At 49.2% G+C, this 24,787-nt stretch overlaps 8 protein-coding genes across 8 annotated transcripts; 4 read left to right on the forward strand and 4 right to left on the reverse strand.

The window, feature by feature from the left end:
- Positions 1 to 4,807: 4,807 nt before the first annotated feature.
- CTRU02_214198 (secreted aspartic proteinase) lies at positions 4,808 to 6,722 on the forward strand (the record flags this gene model as incomplete). Its single annotated transcript, XM_036729515.1, has 3 exons — positions 4,808 to 5,309; positions 5,379 to 6,287; positions 6,337 to 6,722. 3 exons carry the CDS (start codon positions 4,808 to 4,810, stop codon positions 6,720 to 6,722), a joined length of 1,797 nt encoding a protein of 598 aa, XP_036578686.1.
- Positions 6,723 to 7,117: 395 nt separating this feature from the next.
- On the reverse strand, positions 7,118 to 7,885 carry CTRU02_214199 (catabolic 3-dehydroquinase; the record flags this gene model as incomplete). Its single annotated transcript, XM_036729516.1, has 2 exons — positions 7,118 to 7,641; positions 7,717 to 7,885. The coding sequence occupies 2 exons, from the start codon at positions 7,883 to 7,885 to the stop codon at positions 7,118 to 7,120; spliced, it is 693 nt and encodes a 230-aa protein (XP_036578687.1).
- A 1,641-nt stretch (positions 7,886 to 9,526) lies between these two features.
- CTRU02_214200 (protein tyrosine phosphatase) lies at positions 9,527 to 10,390 on the forward strand (the record flags this gene model as incomplete). The annotated part of the gene is made up of 4 exons (XM_036729517.1): positions 9,527 to 9,758; positions 9,847 to 10,060; positions 10,122 to 10,261; positions 10,317 to 10,390. The coding sequence occupies 4 exons, from the start codon at positions 9,527 to 9,529 to the stop codon at positions 10,388 to 10,390; spliced, it is 660 nt and encodes a 219-aa protein (XP_036578688.1).
- Positions 10,391 to 11,540: 1,150 nt separating this feature from the next.
- CTRU02_214201 (FAD binding domain protein) lies at positions 11,541 to 13,117 on the forward strand (the record flags this gene model as incomplete). The annotated part of the gene is made up of 4 exons (XM_036729518.1): positions 11,541 to 11,718; positions 11,778 to 12,328; positions 12,399 to 12,736; positions 12,805 to 13,117. The coding sequence occupies 4 exons, from the start codon at positions 11,541 to 11,543 to the stop codon at positions 13,115 to 13,117; spliced, it is 1,380 nt and encodes a 459-aa protein (XP_036578689.1).
- A 3,851-nt stretch (positions 13,118 to 16,968) lies between these two features.
- CTRU02_214202 (uncharacterized protein) lies at positions 16,969 to 17,403 on the forward strand (the record flags this gene model as incomplete). The annotated part of the gene is made up of 1 exon (XM_036729519.1): positions 16,969 to 17,403. The coding sequence occupies one exon, from the start codon at positions 16,969 to 16,971 to the stop codon at positions 17,401 to 17,403; it is 435 nt and encodes a 144-aa protein (XP_036578690.1).
- Positions 17,404 to 17,841: 438 nt separating this feature from the next.
- CTRU02_214203 (uncharacterized protein) lies at positions 17,842 to 18,642 on the reverse strand (the record flags this gene model as incomplete). Its single annotated transcript, XM_036729520.1, has 1 exon — positions 17,842 to 18,642. The coding sequence occupies one exon, from the start codon at positions 18,640 to 18,642 to the stop codon at positions 17,842 to 17,844; it is 801 nt and encodes a 266-aa protein (XP_036578691.1).
- Positions 18,643 to 19,337: 695 nt separating this feature from the next.
- Positions 19,338 to 20,186, reverse strand: CTRU02_214204 (uncharacterized protein; the record flags this gene model as incomplete). Its single annotated transcript, XM_036729521.1, has 1 exon — positions 19,338 to 20,186. One exon carries the CDS (start codon positions 20,184 to 20,186, stop codon positions 19,338 to 19,340), a length of 849 nt encoding a protein of 282 aa, XP_036578692.1.
- Positions 20,187 to 21,246: 1,060 nt separating this feature from the next.
- On the reverse strand, positions 21,247 to 24,762 carry CTRU02_214205 (DNA repair protein rad5; the record flags this gene model as incomplete). Its single annotated transcript, XM_036729522.1, has 2 exons — positions 21,247 to 21,325; positions 21,374 to 24,762. The coding sequence occupies 2 exons, from the start codon at positions 24,760 to 24,762 to the stop codon at positions 21,247 to 21,249; spliced, it is 3,468 nt and encodes a 1,155-aa protein (XP_036578693.1).
- Between the last annotated feature and the right edge of the window lie 25 nt (positions 24,763 to 24,787).

Below are 24,787 nucleotides of genomic sequence, written 5' to 3' on the forward strand. Positions count from 1 at the left end.
GACGACAACAAATTCCCGACCAGCCCTGTCTAGATGGTAAATGCTCGCAGCGAGACACGTGGAGTGTCTTCGTTGTTCTCATTCGACGGTTCTATCCAGGGTCCGCAACGACGCGCAACATCTGAAGGGAGTTAACTTGGACGTGGGTCTGCAGTTGAAGCCGAGTTCCGATCAAGAGCTTCAAGCCGCCAAGATAAGACAAGCATTTTTCCACGTGCTGCGTGCTGCTAACCGTGAAATAGTCCTGGCTTGAAAATGGATGCATTCCTCCGGCATTTTTTGCCGTCCAACTACGAGATTCGTTACTCATGCCATGAGGCAGAAATTTCCCTTTCGCCACTTGGATTTGGAATCGGTTAGATTTGTTTCGTTGATCGCATCCTACTTACTAAACATGCCCAGCTCGACGGTTGTGCGATGCCATATCGACGTTGTCTTCAATCTATTAGCTGTACGATGTACCTGGGTTGTGCTGGGAAAAGGTACCAACGGCGTTGGGTGGGGTGCTAAGAAGGAGCCACAGCGGGTCCCAGAGCGGTAATTGGTCTGGACGACAACACACGTTCTCTGTGGAAGTCCGAAGCTGTATCCATGGATTTGTATTCAAGCCATAGGAGATTTGTCCCTGAAAGAGCTTGATCATCTTCAACATTTTTCCAAGTATACTATTTTGAAGCTATGGTGTTCAACGGTAAACCGGGATTTAGCCGGTCTTGTAGCACTTCCATTCGGTCTTCCAGCAGACCTTGCCTTGTATCTTACATGCCGCTCAATGACTCTCCCTCTTAAAACCGTTGGTGATGCCAAGTTTCTCAAAGTTCAACGCCTCATTTTGTAAACTTGGAAGCAACGAACATTCTTATTGGGAAAAAAAAAAAAAAAAAACAAAAAACTCACGAAATGCCACGGCACAATGAATTGTGATGCGACACGGCGATTCCGTTCCATTACAGCATCTGGAAACCTGGGATATCACTCGCCGAAACAGTTGTGCCAACTTATGCTGCCCGTCCACCAATCCACCAAGCAATCCAAAGAAATACTCAGATCTCCTAGCATTCTCCTGAAGAAACTTCGGCGTCCAAGTCTTGGCCAAGTCCAAACCTGACGTCCTTGGCAGTACCAAAATATCCATCGTCCCAAATGTAGCAAACCGCCACCTTCATCCAAAGGTGACCGGGCGACTTCATCGAGAAGAACCAAGAGTCAGATATTGCCGGAGTCCGCCGCCTTACGAAAGGACCCCGCAGAGACGGGGGTGTGCCAGTCACAGATGCCAAGCCGATGAAGGCTTGGTGGCGGCCAAGAGTTGCTTTTCCTGGCCTGGAGCACGGGCATCACCAATTTGGGAATTTAGGGCTAGCTACTACCTAGCTAGCTAGTGCTTGGGTCCGAGTTTGAGATTCCGAACGCGAAGCTCTTGGCCTTTTAGCTTGTTGGAGAGCACTTGGCATATTGCACTTGGCGCATAGCAAAACGGCGATTAGTTTATGGATTGCAGAAGCCTGGGTGGTGACAACAATATGCAGTCCATATGGCGGGAACTATGTGGGTTAGGTCAGAAGATGTATGCTCGGTTCGCTCAGTCTTGCAGCTTCGTATACGATTATGGGAATTACATATGAGATACATCAAGTGCATTTTACGTAATAACTTGATGCAGCAAGCAATGGCCAGATGCAATGGACAGCTGGTTTCCCCGAAAGGTAATGTCCAGCTTGAAGAAGGCCAGCGGTAATCCTTACGTGCCTCAGCATTACTGTCTGCTAACCTTCGTATAAGTTACTCATACTTTTGCTCTTTAATCCTGCCTTTATATAGGGGCCTACCCAAAAGCCTTTCACTTCTATGAAGGGCTGGTGGGCCATAGCAGGAAACGCTAATCAATTGTAACTAGCCAGGTTTTTATATGTTAGGCGATCAGGCTCGTTAGATTTCAAAAAGTAAAGCAATGAAGTGTAGCAAAATAACACCGATAGAGAGCCCTCAGTTATGACCCTCAGGTTGTGATGCAACTTAGAGTCTTTCCAGATGGAGAGTGTGAAAACCAGACAACGATCTGACTGAAATCGTTGCATGCTCGGAAATCAAACATTTTCCGTAAACTTCCGCTGCAGTAACGAATATGCAAAAAGATACAGAGCTGATCGTCCCTTTCCGCCCGTGACGCCTATCATTTGTCTCATGTCCCTGACTCCGGCGGCCGTTAAAGTCACTTAGAGTACTCCTTGGGACAAAATGATTCTAAGCCTCACCAAGCGCTTCGACTTCGACTTGCACAAGGTCTTGCTAGAACTTACAAGTGAACTTTGACAAAGATAGATCGCCATAGTTTGCGAGGTGATCTAGTTATTTATCAAGAGGCACATTTATTATGCCAAGTTTCTCGGCTCCCAAGTAAGATAAGGTATGTGAAGCAGTGCTCTTTTGATGCTGGGAATTAACAGACGCAAGTAAGTGCAATTCATCTAAAATAGTGAGAACCGGTTTATTCTTCATTCGCATATGAAGAAACTGTCCCAAAGTCGAGGATACTCCCATCTGCTATTCATAGGCCCGTGCTTTCTGATCGCTATAAAGTTTGCGTGGCATCAACGGCCTCAGCCCGCACGTCCCAGTTCGAGTGTCGGCTGTCAGGCTCATGCGTGACTGGCATTTCGAAACTGCAGTCAACAGACGAAAAGTTGACACCTGTTCTGCGCCCTAGACGATTCTAGTGAGACGATAGTGATTCACTTGGCTAACGCACCTCTCTGGGCTGTCTGAACTCGAACCTCCGGGCGTCCGACCTTGGCATCCATAGAGACCACTCAAAGAGACAACCGCTCGCGATGAAGGCAACTTGAGCCGTGGCTCTTTATATGCGAAGAAAAGGGCGAGCGGCAGATGGAGGCGGGTGAATATATAATTAGTTCAGCATGCTGATCTCTTCCCATGAAACCTGCACCTCTAAACTTTGAGGACGCTTGGCCGGATTCGGGGGACATTCGAAATGGAGTCAGTTGACGCTGGCAGAGGAGGAAAGCCCCGCAAAAATTAACAAGGCACGGACCGACAGCAGTCCCATTTTCCATCTCCACTGGCTTCCCGCAAGGAAGAAAAGGTAGACTACTCTATCTAACCTTAACGGTTAACTCTGTCATCTGTCTACCAACTCTGTTTGCGAAACTTGATCCTTTTTCGGCATTCATAGTACTGCCTTCTATAATTCTTTCCTATTTTCTGGTGTAAATTGTTTGGTCTATGGGCCGATAACTGCACAAGTATGGTCTGATTATTAGGGACACCTGGGCAACTTCAATGCCGTGTCTGCTTCAGGGCTGTCTCCACCGTTGGGGATCCCTTACTAAGATTGGCTGGGAGATGATAATAAGGCTTCTGAACAAGCACTTGTGGGATTCGCAAGATCCTCGATACCATCGTTTTCGGGTCATTATCCATCTCCCAATTGGTCGACAAGGCACCGGTTTCTTCGGCTCTCGTCACTCCCGCCCCCCTTCAGGTTGCAGGTCACAGAGATTCAACTCCCTACAAACTACACAGTACTCGGTGAGCAGCCAGAAAGAGGGCCTTGACAGGGTAAAGGTGACCCAATTCGGCTTAGTGGCATGGGGGCATCACACCATGTGCTTCCGTTTTCGTCTCAGGGGTTTGTCTGATCTACGATTTGAGCCCCCCTGGCTTACCTGCAACCCCCAGTGAAATCTGCGACGCAAGGCCACTAGCCGTTGTTTGAGATGCCCGTACCGGACCACTCACAGCGGTCGCTAGCGTCATTTCAAGTAGCCAAGGCCGACCTGCCAAGTCTTGAATTCTAGCATCCTTGACCTCCTTCTCTTCTTACATATAGTATTAGGAACGCTTGAGACGACAGTGGAAGGAGTCCTAAGAACTCACTAGAGGGAACATCGCCGTTGCGCACTGAGAAATTACTGCGAGCTTCCCTTCACCCCAATAACGACATTTGCCGCATTAGCCACTACGGCTACACTTGGCTTGGCTTGTATGCCAAATTTGGATTTTGGCTCGTTACTCTTTTTTTGTATGGCGGCATTTAGTCCATAGGGCGACTGGTATTCTCGAGCTAAGAAAGGTAAAAGGGAGAGAAAAAAAAAAAAAACGTGTAGCCCATGCAACTTTTGAGACAAGAGTGGTTCCCCTTCTTCGACCCGAACACTACCTTCACTTGGCGTTGACAGGTGGGACACAGAGCACCTGCCTGTTCGTCTCTCTCCCTCTCTTGTCTTTTTTGGGTGTGTGCGTGGTGGCTTTCTCTCCCACCCTTGTCGATCTACAAAGTAGTATTCCTGTTCCTATTCCCGTCGCGGCAGCTCTCCGTCTGTTTCTCCTCTCTTTTCCTTCAACCTTTCCTTCTTCCTCAATCGTTGTCTGCGTCGACGGTGGAGTCCCTGCTTCTATTTTTCCCACTTCTTGTTCTCTTCTTCTAGCACAGGCCTGTTTTGCATTGCGTTGCGTTTGCTGTTTGAACGGCATCTTCTCGCCTACTTCCGACCGGATCGTCGTTCCATTCGCTGTAACCATCTTGCCTGTTGCTTTCTTTTCCGATAGTCTTCCATTCTTCATTTCTTTTGCTCAGAAGACCCTTTCATTCGCTACCACCATAATACGCTCGTTGATCGACGTCGGCTGCACGGAAGCATACTTCGAATTCGAATATCAAGTCCTCGAAATCCAGTCTCTAACCCAATACCAAGAAAACCCCGCCTCGAGCGCCTCTTAAAGACAGTTCCCATGTGGCGACGACCGCGATAGCACGCATCCCACCTCTCCCTTCCCGGCGCCAGAAATGGCGCTACTCTCCTCCGCCTTATTGGCACTTTCGCTTGTTGCCCGTATACAAGCATGGCCTCAGCTACCGACCGACGACGGCGACATTGGTTTTCTCACGACCCTTCCTGTTATTCCTTACACCACCCAACACCAGACCCAAGCCGATGCCAATGTTGCCCCGCGAGGCCTTTCCCTTCCAGCCGATGAGGATTCCGAAACGATGGTCATGACCCTGCCCGTGACGTCAAGATTGAGGAGGAGACGTGTCAACCAACGCCGCCCACGGAAGGTTTTGCTCGACAACCTCCTCGGTGAGGATCTGGATCTGGATGTCTTGCCTGTCGCCCCAAAACCCAAGCCTCCGGTTGCGGGTCGAGGTCTGCCCGTTGACGACCGAGTGGAGATTACGACCTCCTTCGTTACATTGCCCGTCATCCACTCCACCAAGCGTGGTGTCTTTAGTCGACAAGTCGAAGCGAAGCTTGCCAACCGTTCTGATGTGGCCTATTATGCACAACGTGAGCCTCTAAGACCTTAACTTACGAAACGTCATGAAAGTCTCTCGAACTTGAACTAACATCCCCCAGTTAACATCGGCACACCGCCGCAGGCCGTCTATGCTCAGCTCGACACCGGCTCCTTCGAGCTCTGGGTTAACCCGGACTGTTCTCTCCTCAGCACATCCGACCAACGCTTCTGTGAAGCCGTTGGTTTCTACGACACCGCTCGATCTTCTACCGCCGTAGCCCTCCGAACGACGAAAACGCTCCGCTATGGCATTGGTGCTGCCAACATCACCTACGTTCGCGACAATCTCGCTCTTGCCGGTTCCCAGTCCACGATGCAGCAAGTTCAGTTCGGCGTCGCCCTTAGCTCTGAGGACCAATTCGCCGGCATTCTTGGCATCGGTGCCGGGGAGGGGGTCAACACGCGCTACAAGAACCTTATCGACGAACTCGCGTCCCAGGGAGTAACGAAAACCAAGGCTTTCAGTTTGGCTCTAGGATCGAAGGACGACCAGGAAGGAGCCATCATATTCGGCGGAATCGACACCTCAAAATTCTCTGGTCCCCTTGCTCGCCTGCCCATCATTCCCGCGGACCAGTCCCCTGACGGCGTTGCGCGGTACTGGGTCAACATGAATCAACTCAGCATCACACCGCCGAGCGGACGCACACGATACTACCCGAATAGCAACATGCCAGTTTTTCTTGACAGCGGTGCCACTCTTACCTTGTTGCCGGCCGATCTTGCCAACATGATTGCTACCGACTTTGGGTCACCTGGGCTCGACGCCAACGGTTTTTATCCCATCTCCTGTACACTGGTTAACCTCAACGGAACGATGGATTTCGACTTTGATGGGATGAAGATTAAGGTGCCTTACAAGGAAATGATTCGCGAGGTGCGCACGACCCCACCGGCGTGCTACCTGGGCATTGTTCCAAACTCGGACTTCACGCTGCTGGGCGATACCTTCTTGCGCTCAGCTTACAGTTCGTATAGCACTCCACTTATATACTGACTATGCTAATGAAATTTTAGCCGTGTTTGACCTCGACTCCAACGTCGCTTACCTCGCCCAGTATGTCAACTGTGGCACCCAGACTATGCCAATCAACCGGCCCGAGGACATTCCCGCCATGCAGGGCTTGTGCAAGGGTGCCCAAGGTTCCATCACCGCGCCCCCGGCCAGCAACGGCACCAACACCCCAGTCCCTAGTCCCGGGTTCGGGACCGGTACCGGCACCGGCTCCGGAACAGCCCCGGGCTCAGGGTCGGGCTCAGGGTCTGGCTCAACCCTCCCGACTGGCCCCTCTCCGGGAATGTCTGGCCTGCCGGCATCAGACTCGATGTCATCAGCTTCGATATCGACGCCAAGTACCGTCGCAATATTATCGTCTCTCATTTTGGCAGCGATTATCATGTAGGGAATGAGTGTTGGACAGCAAAAGTGTGCATGTTGGGACGGATGATGGGAGTATATGTTGACAATTTTGTGGGAGCATTATGAGCGGGCTTTAAGGACTTAGCAGTATCAGGCGTTCTGGAATGGCGGGTCCTCGTACCTTTTCAATTGTGCATGCCGGAAGAAATCTGTTTTCCTCGGCGCATGAAACGCAGCGAGCATTGAAAAATATCCGCATTGGAGAGTTAATAAAAAGGGCCACCAAGCCGTGGTTGTTGAATAAGAGCACAGTTTCTCTTGGTTGCTTGTGGATTCGACTAGAGGTATAATCATATTAATATGCAATTTAGACTACTCAACTACAGGTTCGTAGGGCCTCAAAGTACATAATACACAAAACAGCATCAGTGTCGTAATCTACCCAATTCGAAAAGTTCGGCACAAGGCAGGCTCCGCTAACCATCTCTCCATGTTTCGATACATTTCTTTGCAAGAAGCGGCGTTCTGCCCCGTGACCAATCCGACATCGATATCGTAACCCAGCGAGGCTTGAGCCGCCCCGAGGTACTTGTATCCTAGGGGGAACCTAGCCAGAACCTCTTCGGCGAAGAGCGGTGTAGATTGACCATCCACGAGGACCACCTTGTCTTTCTCGTACACCAGCTTCACGAATACGGCTTTCCAGTCGTGGCGTCCGTCGTCATTTGTAACTTTCTCGCAGAAGAAAATGAAGCGACAATCGCAGTCGACGTCGTACTCGAAACCTTCTGGGTGCTTGAAGCGCTGCGTGATTGTGGCCTTCATTTTTCCGATGGCGCGGTTCGTTTGCGGGTTGACCTCAACTAGAGTTCCGCACTCGCGGTGCATGATGAAGACACCGGCCTCCTTGCCAGTGATGGAGAGGCGGATGAAGTCGTCTATGGGCTGCGGGCCGCTCCAGGCTACATTGTGGGAATGTTCAGGTTAGAAACGATAAAGGAACCGGGGACAGTGAGGGTGTGATGGGGGCTACGGACTTGTCCAGACGTAGGCGTCGTCGGTGAAGAGGGAACGGTAGTTTGCCCATTCGCTGGCATCGCGGTATACTGGCCAACCTTTGCACAGCTCCGATACGGCAAAGCGATCAAGGAGCTCGAGAGTCGTACCTCCGATGTGAGAATATTGCAAAGCGTGAGGATCAGTCATGGCGAAGTGAAATTTGAACAATGCTGGCGGAGAGGGATTACTGAGGCGGATGATGTTCGAGGGGATGTCCATTTTCAAGACTTGTTGGACGGCATTCATCGAGACATGGCGCCTGTCTGTCTGATTTCGGAGAGAACATATCTTATTCTTTCCTTGTCATTAAAGATCTGGTTGTGGCAGGAGTCTCCGCCGCAGTTGCACCTTCTGCAGCCGTCAGAACATCAATGCCACCATTCTTGATAGAAAGAAGGTTTCTGGCCCGAAAAAAGGGTGACAGCCACCTGTTAGTTCGGCGATTACAAGATCATAGTCATAACCAGCTTTGATGAAGTATCATCAAGACCTGCCTCAGTCATGGTGGGTTGATGCACAGAGAAAACGTCTTATACATAATCAAAAAGTCATATCTCTGAATAACGAGAACGGAGCGTGCTAGAAAGTGGTAGAGAAGCAAGCAATCAGCATGTGATTGAACAGTTTGATAAGGGTGAGATTACTCCTGTACATGTACCTATTCATAGATTGCTAAGTTACGAGTTGTGAAAATTCCTGTGTGTATCAGCAATCAGATCTGATTTGTAAATAGGCAATGCTCTAGAAAGAAGAGCTACTTCAAGCAAGTCGCATTTGCCAAAATGTTGTCGATCTCGGCGAGACCATTGTAGGAATCGGCTCCGTGTCCGGACTGGGCTAACGTCCCACACCCACTTCTGGGCACCCCCCACATTTGGGCACCCCATTTACACCAAAAACGCCGTTTTTCGAAATTCTATATTAAACTAAATACTTTACTTATTAAAGAGAATAAATATATGTTAAATAGATTAAGACTTAATTATAATACTTAAGTAGCTATATACTAGTATTATTGATAATAAGTATTATAAATTCAAGTTTTAACATTTATAATACTAATTTACCTAGCCTATATCTTAATATATAAAATAGGTAGAGATATTTAACTAATATGATTAGAATTTTTAAGTAAGATATAGTAGATTTATATATTCTTATACTTAGTAAAAAATTCTTTAAGCTTAGAATAATATTTTAAAATTTCCCTTAAGAAAAGTTTCTATTATAGAATTTTAACCCTTAATTATACTATATTTACTAAAGTAATACTTTTAAATCTCTTTTAGATATAATTATATACTTTTAATAAGTATAAATATTAATTTCCTAGATTTTTTAAATAAGTATATATAAGCGAAAATATATTTTTCTAATGTTAAGGAATACTAGTAAGTTACTAGTATCTACTAACATTTTAAAGCTTTTAGTTTTAAACTTCTATATTATAACTATTATTATATTTAAACCTTTATAAAAAATTAGATGGCTATAATTATACTTAACATAGTTTATATATATTTTCTTTTCTTAGTAAGTATAGTAGTTAGTTTAATATAGAATTTCGAAAAACGGCGTTTTTGGTGTAAATGGGGTGCCCAAATGTGGGGGGTGCCCAGAAGTGGGTGTGGGACGTTAGCTGTTCCCGCAATTGCTATGTGCCGAGGCACATCCGCAGTGGAGCTAGCTTTAGTCAGCGGTGGTGCCTCTTGGCTCTTGACAGAATTAATTTTGATTCATCTTGGATTCTGATTAATTCAGGGTTTTACAACTGCCAGACAAGCAAAGATGGCTGCAGATAAATCAACAGTGGATGGTGCGTTGGCGCCTCGCCCACAGGGCTTGCGAGTCATATACCTTACACTGTACAACACCCTCTTCGCTGGCTTGTGGGCATCCATTTTCATCACCGCTGTGACAAACGCGTCCAAGGGCAAATTCGAGGTCTTCCAAGCGACAGAGCCACGGGCGCGATGGGTCCAGACGCTTACATTGATTGAAGTCGTGCATGCGGCGGTTGGTGAGTGCTTACTGAAGCTGGATCATGGCATAGCTGGTCGCAACAAAGTTGAATGAGACATTTTCTAACAAGAATGGAAAAAACGCAGGCCTTGTGAAGTCCCCCGTGGGCACAACCGCACTCCAAGTTGTTGCGCGCACCATCATCGTCTGGATGGTGTGGTTCAGCTTCCCAGAGAGCACAGCGTCGTCAAATGCGTATCTGGCGCTAGTTTTGGCATGGTCTACGGCTGATACCGTCCGCTATGCCTATCTCACGTTGAACCTACATGGAAAGGCCTCCAGCGCCCTCGTTTGGCTAAGGTTAGTGGACCGAATTGAATGTTTGGGAAAACGACAGAGACTCATCAATGATGTCGAGCAGATACACACTCTTTTACCCCCTTTATCCAATTGGCATTGCGTCTGAATGGTGGCTTCTGTACAGAGCCATCGAGCCGGGCAGCCAAATCAGTACCATAATCCCGTCAATCTTCTATTTCTGCTTGTGCTTGTATATCCCCGGTAGGTCTCCATTGGCATTGGACCCTTAGCAGCTTACAGCTAATGATACGTTTAGGATCTTACACAATGTACACCTACATGATCAAGCAGAGAAAGAAGACGCTCTCGAAGAAGGACAAATCTCAATGATTAGCTTGGATGGCGATGTCTCGGCTGAGCCAGGACTATTTCTCATTTGGGAAAAAAAAAAAAAACTTTGTTGGACACTCATGTCGGCAAAAGACACCAGAGATTCATCTCACAGCTGCTACTACTACTGCACTTAGTACCTAAAGCACAGCAAAGACCTGTACATATTGTTGCAACCTTGGTCAACTAAGGTTCCACAGTAGATTTTGATAATATTAATGTTGTCATTGCACATATTAGTGGATAGTCGACTTGGCAGGTTTTCTCCTATGCAAACTCGGGGGGAACGTTTTGATGTTTGCCGCTTACTAAGTAATATCCGACACCTAGCTCCATACTTATATGGTGAGGCGAGTATATTGCTTGTCCCCATGCTCTTTAGGAGCCAGTCAAATGCCAAGTTCAACCTAAGGGATCAAAGCCCGCAACTAGGGGGCCGATCAACTTTTCCATCATACCACGACGTTTGGAGATTTATCTACGCGATGTAACAGGTTCCTGCATGAGTAAAACGGCAGACAGGAGTGGAACAATTCCTAGAGTAACAATATTGGCCTAATGCGTTCGTGCCTACCACCTGATTAACATTGAGAAGCAAGGGCTCTTTCATTACACAGCGATAGGAGAACAAACCTCTCTTTGACTGTTTAGGTGGTCTCGAGAATCGAGGTAAGAGCCTGGCACGTGCGTGGTAGGTTCAATACCTCCAATCCTTGACTCACTTAGCTGTTATATGATTGTTTCGCATCGCCACGAACCTGACTGTTCGAGTCAAAGTGGCTCCGCTGATCTTCCGGGGCTTAGGAACCACCCGAGTAACAAGATTGGTTGGATTTTCTTGGTGTTGGCCGCAGGTCCACTGTGCCATCCGTTTTGTTGCCCGGGCGGGGAGCCTGTCTGCGGACCCCGATGGTGACCATGATATGCGGCCGCCCTTACGCGCCGTCCCATCTATCCAGGCAAGTTCGGCATCGTAACATGCCCGAGTTCACCGTACCCAAGAGACATGTTCACGAAGCAGCTGCTTTTTTACCCAATATAAGTTCGCTTTCTCCTACGAAAGGCTCAAAACAACTACTCTATCTTCTGGCCGCTACACTCATGACAATCGGTCTTCTTTCTTTTAACATCTATCAATCACAGAGTCAATATGGGATCAGTCCCAAATGTTTTCTCAAACACAGAGTCTATTAAAAGACAACCTTCATCAGGATTGTCTATTCTGATAGTGGGCGGTGGTATTGCCGGGCTTAGCTTTGCTATTGAGGGACACCGGAAGGGTCATGATGTTCGCATCATCGATCGACGACCTCATTTTGATGACTATGGTCAGTTACAAGTATCCATCCATCGGCTTAAAGTTTATATGAGTTTTAACATTCTACAGGTGATATCATTGGTATCGGGGACTCTGTTCTGCACTCTATGAAACAATGGCCTGGGTTCCTCGAAGCTTGCTACAAGACACCATTTCCCAGGGAATATAGTGCGTACAAGTTCGACGACACCCTCATTGGCAAGTTGGGCGAGGGCCTGGGCATGAGCCGATCCGAGTTCCACCGGTTGCTGCACCAGTACGTTCAGCATATCGGCATTCCCATCCGTTATGGCGCCAGAGCTGTAGATTATTTCGAGACTGAAACAGAGGCCGGCGTTGAACTTGAAAGCGGAGAACGGATCACGGCAGATATTGCTGTCGCCGCAGATGGCATCGGCTCGAGATCCTGGCGGCTGATAGCTGGCACCAAGGAGCAGCCCATTAGTTCCGGATTCGCCTTGTTTCGGAGCACGTACCCGGTGAAGTTGGCACTGGAGAACCCATTGATTGCGGAGGCAATTGGCGGTATTGATTGCGTCAGCCGCTTGTACTTTGGTCCCGGATCTCACATCGTTCTGGGCATAACATCGAAGGACATGATTTGGATGCTGACGCACAAGGTACGCTAGTGGCCTTTGCATAGACATGTCCACGATTGTTAGTTTTAGCTAACCTTGAAATTTTCGTTAGGATGATGGAACTGCCGAGGAGGATTGGGCCAAGCCTGCAAACCCTCTAGACGCCCTTCCTTATGTTGAGGGGTGGGCACCGTGGTTGCAAGAGGTCATTAAGATGACCCCCAAAGACGGTGTGGTCGACTTTAAGCTCATGTGGCGCAACCCCAGGGAGAGATGGGTTTCTCCAAAGGCCAGGGTTGTGCAAATCGGTGATTCAGCCCACACCTTTCTTCCCACCTCAGCGAGCGGTGCGACTATGGCAATTGAAGACTCGCTCTCCCTCGCAGCTCTGCTTCACAAAAGTGGAAAGGAAAATGCACCCCTTGCTTTAAGAATCCAGAACAAACTCAGGTGAGCTCAAAGTTCTACTCATCAAGTGTGGCGTCTACGTCTATCCTGTATGCTAATCTCCTACGCAGATTTGAGCGTGTGACTTGTACTCAGAAGATGGGATTCAAGAACAGGGAGAATTTCCATAATACTGACTGGGATGCTGCAGCCAAAAAACCCTCGTCCATCCTAAAGCAGGTCGATAGATGGGTTTCTGAGCATAATCCTGAGCAATATGCCTACGACATGTATGACGAGTGTGCCGCGCACATTCTTGACGGCAAGGTATTTCAGAACACAAACACGCCGCCTGGTCATACTTTCAAGCCTTGGACGGTCAGTGAGCTGTTGGCGTACGCCGAGCGTGGTGAAAGAATTGTCGATGATGGCGACTGGTCCTAAACAAATCCAACCGGTTAGAAGCATTACAGGCATGTAGAAACATGTATTTTCTATTTTGCTTTTAGATTATAGAGCATAACATAACATATAAGGTGGATATATGATTACAAAATGTAAGTATACGCATGTGCAACAGGAACCTGTTTGGTGACTCACAGAAACAAGACTCATTAATATCGATATCTCGAACTCACAAGAAACAATTATTCGACTAAAGGCTAGCACATCAACCAACTGTCTCCTGCTTGTAATTGAACTCTAATAACGTAGATATCTTGTCTTTGCGTAAGTCAGACAGACAAATAAATCATCCTGATCTTTTTGAACTCCTATTCCTCCACGGCTTGAGAGACCATCACGACCACCAGAGCAACAACAACCGACAGGCAAAGCAGCAAATGGTTCAACTAGCCTCCTTCTCAATTAAAAGAATTGATCCTGTGATTTAGCATAGCCTCACTCACTCGGTGAGCATCTTTCTTTTCATTATCCCCCGCAACGGTTTTCAATTCGTGTCTCGGTCTGATATACCTCTGTCTGTATGACCTAAGGGACAACTTCCTTCGTCCAACAGCCATTTCATCAATAGGTTGCCAATCGTTTTTAAAAGTTTATTGTCTAGTAATGAAAAAGGGGCGTTGGTCTCCCTGGATGAGATGGTTTCTGGTAGAACTTTTCACTGATTGTGAGCCATGTTTCGGACATTCTTTGGAACTTATCTGGTATGCAGAGCATTTTTGTTGATCGATAAGGGCACGACAGAACTGAAATGGCAGGTCAAGGGGCCATCCTTTCAACGGAAGGGTATCTGCCTGGAATATCTCAAGAATTCACTCAAAACAAGGTAACAATGGTTGCTGGTGGAAACCAGAAAGAGGAGTATTCACTAGTCATCCAGGTGAGAGGAACTGGGTCTTTTGAAAATCAAGCAGGTTGATGCAGACGCCTGGTGTTTTACTTTCTATTACTGTTGAGGCTCAAAAAATCAACCAGCATAGCATAGCGGCTTGTAAGCTAGAAAGCTTCCGGCCAAGTACTCATCCGGGTTTTTCTAAAGCGGATTTGCTATCCGGGCAAATGCCCAGACAGGTACTCAAGTACCAAAGCGGCAGTAAATTACATCAACTTACTCCTAACTAGGTTTATTGTGTCCGCGGCTGGCCGAATGTGTGATTGTGGGGCTACCATGCAAGTTGGAAAAAGACAGAAAATACAAGTTAAAATGATTTGGTTCTTCTTCTCTTCTTTTTTTTTTCTTTCAATATATGGCTTTATTACTTCCTTCCATCAGCTCGAATCTCGCATATTCTTCCCAACCAGGCTTTTTTTCCCTTTTTTTTTTCTTTCAAGATGGCTTTCATGCTTCCTTCCCTCAACTTGACTCTTGCATGTTCTCCCCCACACCTTGCCGCAGCCTATGAAGCGGATGAAAACATCGAATATGTTTTACGAGTCCTCCACATCATTCTTGGCATCATTGCTATGCCTCTTTTCTGGACCGAAAGCATCCTCTTCTGGATGCTTGGACTTCCTACGTCGACGAGTTTCCGCATGTTCCCTCGAGCAGACACTGTCCCCAACTATCCCACTGCTATAGCACATAGCTATGTGTTGATTACTATCATGCTTATACCCTATTTCGTCTCCCTGGACCGGAGAGGGACCGGCAGAGCAATGCTTGGGTGCCTCCTCCATCCTCTTACGAGAGGAGCCACCCCATTTGTTGAATTCTCAATCATGTTTGCTCGCGTTTGGCTGGCGGCTTCTTGGGCAAATTTTGCGGCGGCTCAGTTCACGACAGATTGTGAACTTGCACCGTTTTAATACAAACTATCGTGTGTGTATTTCATTATATGACAGGCTCAAAACGTTCAGAGACATGAAGCCATCATCATCGTCTCAATTATTACGTGCTGGCGGCCTGATGCATCTTAAGCATCGCCCAGACTCACCACCGTAGCGCACTCATCAATGCCATCGTTCTATTTTGATGGCAGAAATCTCGCAACAGGTAGCTCAACCACCTGTGAGGAGTACGGGGCGTATTATGATTTGATACCTGTCGCCCACGGATGAAAAATCTTGGCTCAAGAGAATGAATATTGTAGGGGAAGATATGGAATCCTCAGATAACACATATTCAAATTGTTGAGGAAACGAGGAAACTTGCGAGAGCATTGGGAGTGCCCTGTTAGCATTCAGAAGACATCATCTATCTTTCATGATTAGTAATTATGTTTCTTTGACTCGACTCTGAGGATAATACGTCAGTAATTACGAAGACAAAAATAAATGTGAGCATCGACAGAACATCAAAGCCGCACGCAAAATCACGCCTTGCATGGAAATGAAAAAGTAGTGTTCCATTGTCGCGGTACAGCTCAGAAAGCAATCAGCAACCCGATAAAGCCCTAAGCTGCAAGTCATTATACATGTATGAACGGAAGACACATGGCACTTGCTTTGGCCCTCTCGATTTGGCGATACTGTAAGAAGAAGAAGCACTGTCGTGACATTGGTGCCCAATAGGCTGGGAGGCAAGGCCTGCAGATTACAACTGCATGCGATCGATACCTTATGGTGTAGGCCGACTGGCTAGGGAGGCAGCAGCGGCCTCGCCCTGCCTGTTCGGCAAAAGAGCCCTTCAAGAACGGAAATCCGAGAGGGTACCCTGAATGGTAGCCCCATCAGCTTTTTAAATGATGAGGACACAGTCGAAAAAATGGTCTATGCATAACGAAAGGGTGCCGGTGCTTCCTTTCCAGGGAGGGGCGATGGCTGCTGAACTCAGGCAGTTCATCGCTTAGTCACCTTACTACAGTGGGGGTGTTGGCTTCAACTTCAACTTCATTCTGAGCTTTCTCGTGCCCCTCAACCTTACTTTTTCTCTACCCCATGTCAGCTTTACCCGTCACCGCTTCCAAGTCCATGGATGAGAATTCTCCACCGATCCATAATAGAAGCTTCGAACCGATCTGGGCGTCTCCGACGTGTCAGATCCCAAGCTCACCATAGCCATGGGTTGCCCACTAAACCCTTGGTCGTCTTGATGCCCAACGAAGTATGACGGTTCAAGCCTTGGTTGCTAACAACTCTGCGATTCCTCAGTTATCATCCTCATTACCACACAAATGATTCTTAGGCGGCAACTAGTTGTTCGCGAGGCGATCTTACGGGACTTTGCTAAATCAATTATCTGCAGTCAACCCCAAGGCATCAGTCTATTGCAGCTCGATAGCCTCACCTGACGTGACTGGCCGACCTTTTCCCCTCACTACACCACTAACACGACCCCAAGCTTGGGCTGTGGGCGGCCCGACGAGTGCGGGAACTGCTGCATGAGGGGACCATTGCCACGCCTGAGGCCAGCCCATTGGTCTGCCTGCCGCAGACGGCACGCATAATCGTGTCCAGCCTGCTTGTGCCCAGCTGCACCTCGCTCTTGTTTGGACGCGGATACATACTCTTACACTCCTCCAACCTCCGCATTCGCTGCGCGGTGCCACTCTTGCATACGCCCTCCCCATTTCCATCCTCTCAGGTCCATCACGGAATGCTCATCAACTCAGGCGAGATGCCAATGGGCTCGCCTGTCACCCATCCATGCTCCTGGGCTCGCCCCCTGGAGGCAAGACTCAAAAGTTAAATATGCCTCACGAGTCCTCGACGAGCATCATGCAGAACGCCTTTTGTTTGCTTTTCTGCACTCGTCATGTTCCATCATGTTCTTTTTCTACACTTTTGGTGTCCATACTTTGTAACTTGGTAATTACCCTGGTGTATTATAATCCTTTTTCGTCTTTCAGCATTCATCCCTGCCCAACACCCATCACCCCACCCCCTCATCTTGGATGTATATCCCACTTCCCCGAGCCCGAGCCTCCGGGTCTGAGGCTGAGCGGCGGGCAATTTCGGTTGTAGGTTGGACAAAATTTATGGAATTGGACCCCTCGACCCCTCTTACGAAGAGACAGGTCGGCATCTCAGGAGGGAACACTACGAACGTCACGGTCGGCGTAACTGTCGGAGTCGCCATTCTCATCTTCATCCTCGGCGCGTGCGCCTTTCTCTACTTCTATCGGGCACCCCTCAACAGGATCAGCCGCCGCCGCCGTCGAAGTCGCCGTCACATATACCATAAGTCTGTTAGTTCGCGAAGTTCCAAAAGCTCAGCCACGGACGGCCCGCCGGGGCCACCTCCGTCCGGGCCCCCACCTCCCGCCGACCCTCCGGCGAATCCTCCGACTCCGCCTCCTCCTGCTGCTGCACCAGCGGATAAGGAATAGCACAAATCGTTTTTGATTCCTACGGTTGAAGTTTGGCGCACGCAGTCATAAAAGTCTGCTCATGTTTGTCAACCCGGCCGACACAGGGTTACTTACACTGACATTGCTCAGGTGCCCATTCTCTTTGTACACTGACGTGATGTAGGTTAGGTTATTAATTTGGGCCCCGGAATTTGCTTTGAGCGGGAGTTATGGACGGAGAGTAACGGCGACCCCAGGCGCCAGATGAAAACAGCCATGTACGGTCGAATTTTACATTACTTCTCATTGCGCTAATTGAATGTCTTTTGCATTTGATTTCTTTACATCCAAACATCATATCCAGCCCTTGAATATAGATAATGAGAAAGGACACTTTTTCCCAAGCACCCGATACGAACTCGGCTGCTTCCAATATCAAAAGATGGGCAACGTACCACAGACCCGACATTGACACCATCAGTCGGCCGCCATCTCTTCATCATCCAGGGGTGGATATCCGTCATTCGTAACCTCCCTCCTCAAATCCCGACTCGCGGGCTCAATACCGCACAAAGCATCCCAAAACGAATAGCAGCACTGATTGCAAGTTATTTCCTCTTCGCCGTCGGGATCATCGGCATCCGCAAATTGCTCCAGCCGGAATCCGGGGTCCACGCCCCAGCCCATCTCCAAGCCTAGGTCTTGGTTCTCAGGTGCCGGCCCGTAGTCGATGAAGTCGTCATCGGGAATACCCATGCCCATACCTATGCCCATGCCAACGCCGGCAGCTGCCGCTGGGGCCATGGGAACCTCCATCAGTGGCATCGGCAAGAATCTTACAGTCGTCCCACGGGGTTTGGTCGAGCGAGTTTTACGGTGCGTGGACTTCCGTTTCTTTTTCGCTGGGTGTTTCGAACGAGGCTTTTGGTGTTTTTGTTGGTGGTGTTGATGAGAACGTCTGTGATGGTGATGTATCCATTTGTGTGTATGAGGAACCTGGGCAGGGAGGGCATGGACACCATGACAACTTTTCTGGGGATGTGCATGGTGGTGCGTATGTGACTTATGCGCGTGCTCATGTTGGCCTGTCTTTTTGAGCTGTTTCTTGGGTGAGAAGGCGCAGTTGAAGCAAAAGTACATGATGCCGAGGGCCAAAATAGCTGCCAGGAGACATCCGACAAGCATACCCGCTATCCGACCCTGTTCTGCATCGCGATGGTAAAGACGGTGCAGCCGAGTTCCTGGGGCATCGACGTGCATGGGGGGAATCGGCGCCATGTCGTGATCATATGTCGTTGATCAACTGAGCAGTCGAACTTTTACAGGCATATTTCTTTTGCTCTTTGGGCTGTTTTCAGAGATTCTGATTTGAAGATTTTGGAAGTGGATGTTAATGGCCTGCCTTAAGTCTAAAGTCAATTCATCTACATCTGCATTCTTGTTTGCCGCAGGTCAATGGCAAACCAACAAGCAAATACGTTCTCTCACGTAAGGTTTCTGCACCGAAACTCGCAATCACCCATCATGAAGCTTTCTGACCCTGAGTTTGTTTCACCGTACCGGCAAACGCCTCAGATGGCATCCGTCTCCAAACCGCCGGAATCTGCAGCATCACGTCGCACATATTCCATACACTCGGTACCCAGTCAAATCTGCTCATATGATACAACATCGTCATTGCTGACTCTATCCCCTAATCCGTGACGTGCGTGCCGCAGCAGAACACGACGGGAAGGACTATCTATTCTATCCTACAAACTTGCGTGCCTCTGACAACCCCGGGGGGGGGGGGGGGAGACAAAGAAAAAAAAAGAAAAAAAAAAAAGGGTGAATCTCAGCCCACTACGTCGCCAAACTCCTAAACTGCCGAAAAACCGCAAAGAAACCGCCGTAAGAATGGGTATCGTATCTCTCCCCAACGGTGAAATTCTCAAGGAAAAAATGAAAAAAGTAAAAACGTCGTAGTCAAACACTCAACCTCTCCGACGACCTCTACGCTCCTCCCTCCTGTCCTCTCTTCTCCGAACCTGTACAAGGACAGCCCCGATGGAGTCTTGCACCTTCCCAGACCTCTCCACAAACGCGTCGTAGAACTCGCAGTTGGGATGTCCAGGCTGTCTTGCGTTTAGAGAAATGATGGCATTCGAGAGCGCCTCCAGCTCAGCTTTGAGAGGGGCGTAGTCCGTATGTCTTCGTCGTCCCTGACGCTCATCCCGATGATGCCGCGAGTGCTCCCTCGAGCCATCGCGGCGATAATCCTCCCTTGACCTGCGTCTATAACCGTCACGACTCCGTCTCCGTCTCCCGTGCTCTTCGCCATGGTCTTCGGCTCGATTATGAGAGCGCCCACGCGAGTTCGTGTACCGATCACGACTGCCGCTTCTCCCCTCCATCTCTCTTGTCCCCTCAAGACCCTTGGCTCTCACATCCCCGCGTACTTCCTCCTTATCTTCGCCCCCTTTCCCGAACTTCTCAATCGCTTTCGCCAGAATGCTCTTTCCCAGGTGCTCCCACATCTCCATGTCCGAGTTAGGAACGCCGCCCCTGGGTCTCTGGTCTTCGTCCGGATGACTTCTTGTTCCTAGCCGATTGTCGTGATGTCCCTTGTGCCCATCCCTGTCGTTGTTATGGTTGGGCATGTACTTCCGTACGGCATACTCCACCAGTCCTCGCGCGAGCACTTCGAGAACAAGCTCAAACTGCCGGTTGTGTCCCCCGCCGTTATTCTCGTCCCGCCGAGATTGATTGTGGTCCCCGCCGCCGCCGCCGCGGGTCGGTGAGGACGTCTTGCGGCGTGCTAATGTTCGTAATAATACGTCCATGGCCGTTGACGCATCGGGAGTATACGAGTGGTGTGTTTGCGACTTTTGATGGATTTAGTCTGGGGTTGCTTGAAGAAAATTTCGATTTGAGGCCTTCGATATTTTTTTTTTCTTTTTTTCTTCTCTTCAATTATTTTTCTTGCCGCGATTTTCGCGACTTGAGCGAGACTCGCGGTAGTATTTAGCTCCTTTCAGTGGCGCCGTGTCCGTCGTCGGGTTTAGGTCATGCGGTGATGGCGGCCTCTACTTGCGGTGGTGCCTCTCATGTGATTCACTGGGTGCGTGAGTAGCGCGGGTGAGACAGCCGAGTCGCGAGGAGTCACTCGATCCCCCTTGTCTTTCCTCTTTGAGTTTCTGGTATTAAATAGGCAGAAATCAGGCGCAGTCCTGGGTTGGTTTCTTGTGTTTAAATGACCTGCGTCTGCTGCTATTTCGGCGTGGTACTGCTTTTTTTACTGCGTGATGCCGTTTTTGGGTCACTGTGTCGACGACGGGTGAGCTACAAGTTGAACCCGACCGGGGGAAAGCGGGTTGGATACCAGTGCTTTGGATCGTGCCGGAGTGTCGCGTGCGAATTAGTCGTATTTAAGAAATGGCTGGTGAGTGCATCCCGGTTTGAGGCGGGAAACGGTGATGTGGTAGGGTCAATGTTGGTTGGGAAGGTGAGTTGAGTCTTGTTCCAATTTGGCGCCGACCACGTTTGCGGCAAGGCGATGAAGGCAAACAACAAGGCTCTTTTCTTCTTATTCTTGTTTGTTTGTTTGAAGCGGAGGACTCACAGTTTTAGCAGCAGTCTTTCAAGACCTTGGATCTGAGTCTTTGTTGTTGCTGGTTTACTCAAGTGCCAGGACTTCCTAATTGCTCTACACAATGAACTTTGCAGCTGAGAATAGAGTCTGGTTCTTTTCATCTTTGATGCCGTATCTTACCGTCTTTATTAATACTGACGGGATACATAGGCTATGTCTTCTTCAAATACTTTTCATGTCGCCCTGGGTCATCTTTCCCAGGATATTTTACATGTACATACCAGCCATGAGCATTAGCCATAACTGCTCGTTTAGCTGAGGAGCTCCTTGATATCCTCGATACGTTGAAGCTTCTTCTCTTCATCACTCATCATGCCCAAAGAAGTCGCACTAGAAAAGTTAGCATCGGCACAGCCACCAAGGCATGGCGGAACTCACATGAACTTCTTTCGCTCCTGCACCCGGAGCATCCTCTCCTCCACACTCTCCTTCACGATAAATCGATAAACCTTCACTTCCTCATCCTGCCCCATGCGGTGCACACGATCGATAGCCTGCGCCTCAACAGCAAAACTCCACCACGGGTCCATCATGTACACCCTCTTCGCCGATGTCAAATTCAAACCCACACCACCAGCACGAAGGCTGATGAGCAAGACAGTAAACGTCTTGGAGTCCTGAAACTCAGTCAGCACTGCGGCGCGTGCCTTTTGCGCCATGCTACCGTCAAGTCGCAGGAATTTGATGTTAGCCCGCTCCAACGCCGGCTCAATTAGCGTCAGGAACGACGTGAACTGGCTAAACACAACAGATTTTACACGTGGCTGCTCCTTCCTTAACTCACGCAGCGCCTTAATCAGGGCGACGACCTTGGAAGACGAGTTGTTGACGCCAAGGCGCTGCAGGCTGATTTTTGACTTTTGAAACATATCTGGGTCGTCGTCGTGACGGACAACTTCAAACAGATCGCGGTAGTTTATCTCTGCGCGGCAGTTAGGACATGTTGGTACCTTATGACGATCTGTTTGGTGCTTCATGTAATCCAAGAGGCACTTCTTGCATGCAGAGTGCCAACACCCGGTAACCGTCTGGTCGATCATGGGCTCTTCTGAGCAGATGGGGCATTCATTGGCAGCCTCATCACGGATCTGACCGAGGATGTGTGCGCCGAATGCGTTAGGGTTGGATTCTGATTCAGAAACTGTGACCGAAAACTGCTCGATGAGGGAGCCGAGATCCATGTCATCTGCAAGACCGGCTGCCATGTCCGCTGCCGCACCAGCCTCAGCCTCATCCGCGACTAGCTCTTTGTTTTTCACCAGAACGGGGTGGCAACATGACTGCCGAAGGCGCAAAATGTTGGCAAAGATGCTAGTGAAGGCCTTCATAACGGTTCCTGCTTCAACATTTTCCCTGAATGATTGCTTTGCGCGTGTAAAAATATAGTCGTAGATCTCTCTTTCCGTCTCGCTCAGTTCAACATCGACAATTTCGATCTGTTTCGGGGGGAGCGGCACAAGTGGTTCACCGTCAGGCGTCTTCATGTCCTTCGTACGCCTGAGTACCAGCGGCTCGAGCACTGTTTGCACAACATCCAGTGCACGCATGAAGTCCTTGGACTCAAACGGTACAGTGATGAAGGTTTTCCAGAAGGAAAAGTTATTCCAGGGCTCGACTCTGAGGAAACGAACAAGGCTAAAGAGGTCCTCCAGCTTGTTCACAATCGGCGTTCCCGTCAATGCCCAACGGTGCTCGGCGGATATCTCGTAGCAGGCCTTGGCAGTCTTTGATTGTCGGTTTTTGATATGGTGAGCCTCATCTAGAATGACACGGAAGAAGTTCAGCGAGAATAGCCCATGATGATTGGACTTGTCTCCCTTTTTGGCGGCGACTTGGTTGAACTCAGACAAGACTACACCGTAACTGGTGATGAGCACATCAGGTGCAGACGCAGCACTCGCCTCGCAGCACATAGCCTGAAGGTTGCTGGCTTTCTCGTTACCATAGTAGACCATCGCCTTGAGAGTGCCCTCTTTCGAGGCCTTCTCCGCTTCACTTTGCCACTGTGCCAGCAGCGACATGGGTGCCACAACAAGCGTGGTACACGGCGCCGAGAGCACGTTTGATGAGTTTGAGGCGAGGCGCGGAAGCTCGTTAACAGACATGGGCAGCCCAGCTGTCGCCTTGGCGCGTTGTGCGACCTCGGAACGGTGGGTATGAACCAGACTGAGCATTTGAATCGTCTTGCCGAGACCCATTTCGTCTGCTAGGATACCACCCAGGCAGTTTTGCTCCTGAACCGGAAACTCAAGTGACAAATCACCCGAGTAAGGATTCACATAAAAGTGTTCTTGATCCTTAACCTGCGGAAGCTCCTTATCATCTGTATCTTTGAGTGGCCATGCATACTCTTCCCACAAGGGATGCATACTAGGTTCTCTATTGCTTTTCAGATCTTTCTCCTTCGTCACCATCCAATGCAGAGCTTGCTTCTGGTATGGCCGGAGGTTCATGGCAAAGGAATCAGCAGGCTCCGCCTCAGGCGTGTTGAAGTCAAACGACTGAGCTTTTCGATACAGCGCGTCGAGTTGGTCTTGTTCCAGTTCTTCGCCATCTTCCTGCTCGTCGGAAGGGGGAGACGAACCCCGCTCCCTGGCGTTTACTTTGGAGGAGTCCTTCTCCTTCTTTTCATCCATCTCCGCCACTTGTAGCAGGCCCTGCCTATGATTCTTCGATGCAGCGGAGTTGGCTCGTGTCGGATCAAGGTTAATTTCCCGCAGGAGCTTCACCAAAGCGACCTGTCGAAGGCGAAGTTCTTTTTCCTCTGTAGACTCTTTCTCCTCGAAAAACCCAGCCGCTCTGTTGTCCGCGATCTTGAACCCGGGACTGTGGAACGCCGATGCCAGTAAATAGCATTTGAGCTGGATGAAAACTGTATCATTCGTCCTTAATCGTTCAGGGGCGTACACACATGTACCCTCAAACCTGCAGATATTTTGGTCCATCAGGGTCGACACCCAGTCAGCCGTATCCTTTGCCAGTCTTCCGATCTCAGTCCCGCTACTGTTCGTAAATCGTACAAGCACATCTACCCGCCTTGCAGCAGCAGATCCTCCGCGAGGAGTCACGTTCGTCACACCAAACTTCGTGAGCCTAGTAGATTTCGGTGGTTGAATCTTCTGTCTGTCAATCTTGACGACGTCGCCGTGCTTGAGGAGATTTGGACCGCTACGGGTAGCCCAGCCCTCAACACCAAGAGCGCCAATGTATCGGGATTCGGGCATCGTGCGTCGAGGTTTCGGTGGATCTTCCATTGGAACGTCCCGCGTTGATGGAGTGGTCGTAGAAGCTGGAGGAGGGCGAGCGAAGGCGCCAAGCGCTGACGGCTTCTTCTTCTTGAAGTTCTTCCATGTTCCGTCGAAATACATATTCACGGCACGCTCCAAATTATCACCGCAATTCTCACGAATCACTTCCAGCACATCCGCCGCAACTTTATCACCAATGAAGCTTTCAAAAGTCTCCTGGTCGAAAGTCATGGCGGCTTCGTCGCTTTGCAGCTCTGATAGAGGGGCAGAGCGGTTCGAGGCTTCTTCGAGGGGTTGTTCAACCAGTGGGCCGCGGGACTTTGTGGGAGACGAAGGTGCCTCTGCATCTTCGCTTTTGATATGTGTCGTCTCGTCGTCAACATCCTGAAAGAACCGCTGCTTCGTGTGTGTTGGCGGGGTCGGTAATGCTGGGCTGGAGAGGTGACTCTGTGCATCGTCATCTGAGGCGAAGAAGCGTCTCCTCTTAGCAGGAGGCTCTGGGGACCCTGTATAATCCATGGCGAGGTCAGTATACTGCCATGGG

The sequence above is a fragment of the Colletotrichum truncatum genome, assembly GCF_014235925.2.
Source record: "Colletotrichum truncatum strain CMES1059 chromosome Unknown Contig_0010, whole genome shotgun sequence".
Taxonomy (NCBI): Eukaryota; Fungi; Ascomycota; class Sordariomycetes; order Glomerellales; family Glomerellaceae; genus Colletotrichum; species Colletotrichum truncatum.